This window comes from Anneissia japonica, unplaced genomic scaffold (genome assembly GCF_011630105.1).
Source record: "Anneissia japonica isolate Jap-2015-1 unplaced genomic scaffold, ASM1163010v1 scaffold288142_len361356_cov169, whole genome shotgun sequence".
Lineage (NCBI taxonomy): Eukaryota > Metazoa > Echinodermata > Crinoidea > Comatulida > Comatulidae > Anneissia > Anneissia japonica.
This window is the reverse complement of record NW_022753229.1, coordinates 112,342-116,250: the sequence shown is the minus strand read 5'-3', so window position 1 is coordinate 116,250 and position 3,909 is coordinate 112,342. Positions and strand designations below refer to the sequence as shown.

The 3,909-nt window shown below is 36.8% G+C and overlaps 1 protein-coding gene across 1 annotated transcript in view; it reads right to left on the bottom strand.

Moving 5' to 3' along the window:
- Positions 1 to 898: 898 nt before the first annotated feature.
- The window catches only part of LOC117122773 (lactadherin-like), a 42,107-nt gene continuing 39,096 nt past the window's right edge, over positions 899 to 3,909 (bottom strand). The window contains exons 5-8 of the mRNA XM_033268514.1: positions 3,339 to 3,520; positions 2,869 to 3,044; positions 1,649 to 1,809; positions 899 to 1,002 (exon numbers count right to left, since the gene is read on the bottom strand). Coding sequence (XP_033124405.1) covers positions 956 to 1,002; positions 1,649 to 1,809; positions 2,869 to 3,044; positions 3,339 to 3,520 — 566 coding nt within the window. The 3' untranslated portion in view covers positions 899 to 955. The remainder of the gene's footprint in view (positions 1,003 to 1,648; positions 1,810 to 2,868; positions 3,045 to 3,338; positions 3,521 to 3,909) is intronic.

The following is a 3,909-nucleotide window of genomic DNA, read 5'->3' as shown; positions in this document are numbered from 1 at the left end:
AGTATTTTGTTTTTCATTTGTTTGTTCGTACAGGGAGTTGTTGGAGTGTATCAATTCCACCTAATCAAACTCTACACTGCAAGATTTGTCAATTAAAAATGAGGCCTTGCTCTCCATGGGGATTTGAAAACTTGGCATGTATCAAGGGGTGGTTTCATTACAGATTGAAATAAATAAATAAATAAAACAATTCTCTGCCTACCGACCATCAGTTTTTTTTATATGGCCTCTGTTTCAACAACTTTGACCTCTAGACCTTAGAGTATATAAATATATGAAAGTTGCATGCCTACCATACCCCTAGGCCTAGGCCCTGGGGCTAGGCCCTAGGTCTGTATTGATTTAAAATGGCAATACGCAGCTTGTTTAAATTATAGGCCCTACTACAAGGACATAAGGCTAAGGCCTAGATAGATCGTCATTGCCATAAAATCATTTCTAATACAATAGCAAGCGTTTACACATTACCTCAACCTGCAGATCTAGGCCTAGCTAGCAGCTCATACCTAGGATTTATGAAAAAAAAATAGAAATAAAATAAAATATTATACCTCCTAGCTGGCAGCTCATACCAAGGATTTATGAAAAAAATTATAAATAAAATAAAATATTATACCTCCTTGCTTATACACACGGTTTCACAATCGGATTTCAAAGAAAGCAATACAGTAATAAAATTCATGTAAGACGCCTTCCATATACTTTCAGCACTATTTAATACCAACATCGCTATCTTCGCAACTTTTCCTCTTCGCTACGCCAACCTCACAATAAGTTTTTTTGACTAAACGAGCTAATTATTGTGCAATTTTGATACCACTCCTATGAATGCATAAATGATAAATGAGAGCATAAAAGGATATTTTTGAAATTTTGAAGGTATTAGACTAAAACCTGAATATATATATATATATATAATATAATATAAAAAGACACTACAGTTGCAGCAGTCTTGCTATCCCATTTTCACATCAATTGTCATTGCTCTTGCTGTACCAATGTCTGCAAAAGAGAGGAGTTCATATACGTTTATAACGATACAAATTGTAGAAAACTTTGTACAGCATTATATAATCCAAATGAAAGGAGATGTATATGCGTGGTTTTTTTTTTAGATATGTTCGTGTATGATACGTATGTTTGTGATACAATGGAACTCCCCGGTGAGCCAATCAAACAGACCAATCTGAATGCGTTATCGTTAGGGTCTTGGATAGACTTGCACACAAGCCCTTAATTCATTGATTATTGCGCTTGAGCAGATATACTCTATACTGTGGTAGTGCAATGTTTCTGTAAAATGGAATGTGTTAAGGTTTATTTCAGTTCATGGTGTGGTAGGTTGATAGCAACTTGTCCGATAATGTTTAGAGTAATTTTAACCTAGTTTCTGCAGTATAATCCTATCAGGAGCCTTTTTTCCTGAGAGCTCCACCAGCGTCTGGTTGGTGGAAAGAAGTCGAACGCTCAAAATCGATTTTTTCAAAATATAGTTTTCACTAATTACGGTAAAGTAGAATGTAGTCTAGGGTAAGGAGTACGTGCTGACGTATGTTTACGCTGTCGTTCGTAGGACCTTGCAACAAACATTACGAGGCTTAGTGGAACGGTGCGATCAAGGAAAATTGCTAGCCACTGTTTTACTCACCTCCTGCGAACCAAAATTGACTTGAACTTGCACGACTATACAGTATTCTGGGACTGGTGTTGTAACCTTCATATTCTTTACAATTAGTTCCCTCTTCAACAATCAACCATCCATTGTCGTTTGAACAGCCTCCGTAGTGTTTATTTATGTAGAATCTCCTTCTGTAATGCAAAGTGTGTATGATGTATTATTTTGTCCATGGAGTACAATCTTATATTTATAAATATTATGTACCAAAGGAGATTGGTGGAAATGCAAAACTCAAAACTGACATAGCTACTTAATTTATTACAAATGACTATTTATTTTATAGATGTCAATCAAACTCTGACCAATCAGAACAGTGTTAGGAATACGCGTGTCTTACAAACACACATGCTGTCCACAGGTAAACGTGTTTGCGTATGTTTTTACACTGTCAATTTGTGGGACTTTAGCAAAAATATCTGAGGTGCGGGGCTTAGCGTAAAGGTCCAATATGTGTGACCTTAAGAAATAGAATTGGAAAAAATGTATTCTACTGTCAGCTAAAAACCGCAACAGGATTAAGTCTGCTATTGCCAGGCTCTTCAGATGTTTTTTTTGAAATATGTCAGGGAGAAATTAGCCTGTTTCACCCTTATCCATGTCACGGCAAAATTTAATAAAGTTTGTGCGCCTTTGAGCTTTTGGGTTATGCAGATTGAGCAGATCATTATTAAAACAATCTCATCATGGCTAGGCATAAAGGCTTGCCAACGGCACCAAAGTTAATACGTCAAACTTAACTCTTAAACGTACGACGTTCGATAAAATCTAGGGCTATACCTTAAATCGTATAGGTGAAAAGAAAGCATGCATTTAGGGCAAGGTACTAGATGAATTTCGAGTAACTTCCCCATTATAGTAGCTTCTGCTGTTTTTGCTGGGCCCACTGAGTTTCAGAAATACAGGCAGTGTCGTGTCTAGGGGTGCGTGGGGGTGGGGTGCACGCCCCTCCAAAATAAATAAATAAATAAATATCACGGTCAAATAGTTGAAAATCACTTCAAATCAACTTATTTTGCGAGTTGGCGCCCCCTCAACTGATCATTGAGTCCCCCCACTACATCTTCGCCCTCCCATCAGCACCCAAGTTCAAGGCTTTATCCTAGATACGCCCCTGAGTACAGGTAAACGCTTTTATTTATACCCGTATAAAAAAACTTGTTTTGAATTGAATATACAAAACATCAACCTACCCAAAACTACTATCTCCTGTTACAGAAAAGTAATTAAAAGTAGTGCTTTTAATGTCGTTCCATGGCGAACTTTCAATGTTTTCACTTGAGAACCAAGACGTGGTTGTCGTGCCAACACCGTTGAAAATAACTGACAACAGTTCCTCATTAAATGCAGAAAATAATGTCAGTCTCACCTAGAATATTAAAGAAATATAAATACCAAATATATGACATATTTCTTTTTTTTAAATTTATATATTTATTCGAAAATCTCCGATATGAAATACAAAAAAAATAGATTCCCCTTTAACGTTAAAAATTTATACATTACCGCAAGATGATTTATATGGATGTGTAAGATAGGGCATGATGTTATAAAATGTGATATAACATCACGTCCTGTGATGTGATATATGATATGATGTAAAATATGATATGAAATTATATACTGTATGATAATTACAAAAAAGATGTTTATAAATAATTACCTTTGTAATACCAAATGTAGACCAATTGTTAAGTATTGGCGTGTTTCTGTAATGCGTATTACTCGCAAGAAACGTATGGGCGTGGCTATCCGATGATTCTGTACCGGAAATCCAAGCATTATAAATACTACTACCACCTGTTGGTATACTGACCCCTTTGAATGCTCGAACCCATTCATTTCCTGGTTAAAATAACATAAGCAGTACTATAATAAATAAGAGTTAATTTATAGCTCTAGCGGGGTCCCCGATGGGGGGGGGGGACCGATTCCCCGAAGAGGGGTCAGATTTCCCCTAAGAAATTAAGGTGGGTGTGGTCGAGCTTTGATTAAACGGTTCCAAAAGTGGTCCAAGGGGAAGCCCCTGAAAATTTTAACAATTTAAGGGATACAAAGACTTATTGCTGCGAAGCAGCCAATTCATATTCTTGACAGCAATTTGACCTCTGAAAGGTCATTGTTTGTCAAAAAACGAGTGCCCAAGACGACTGAAAAGCGGAGTTTCCTTCTTTCGTTCTGCCGGGTAAAATCAATTACTTTAGGCGACGTTTGTAGACACTCGTACCAACGTC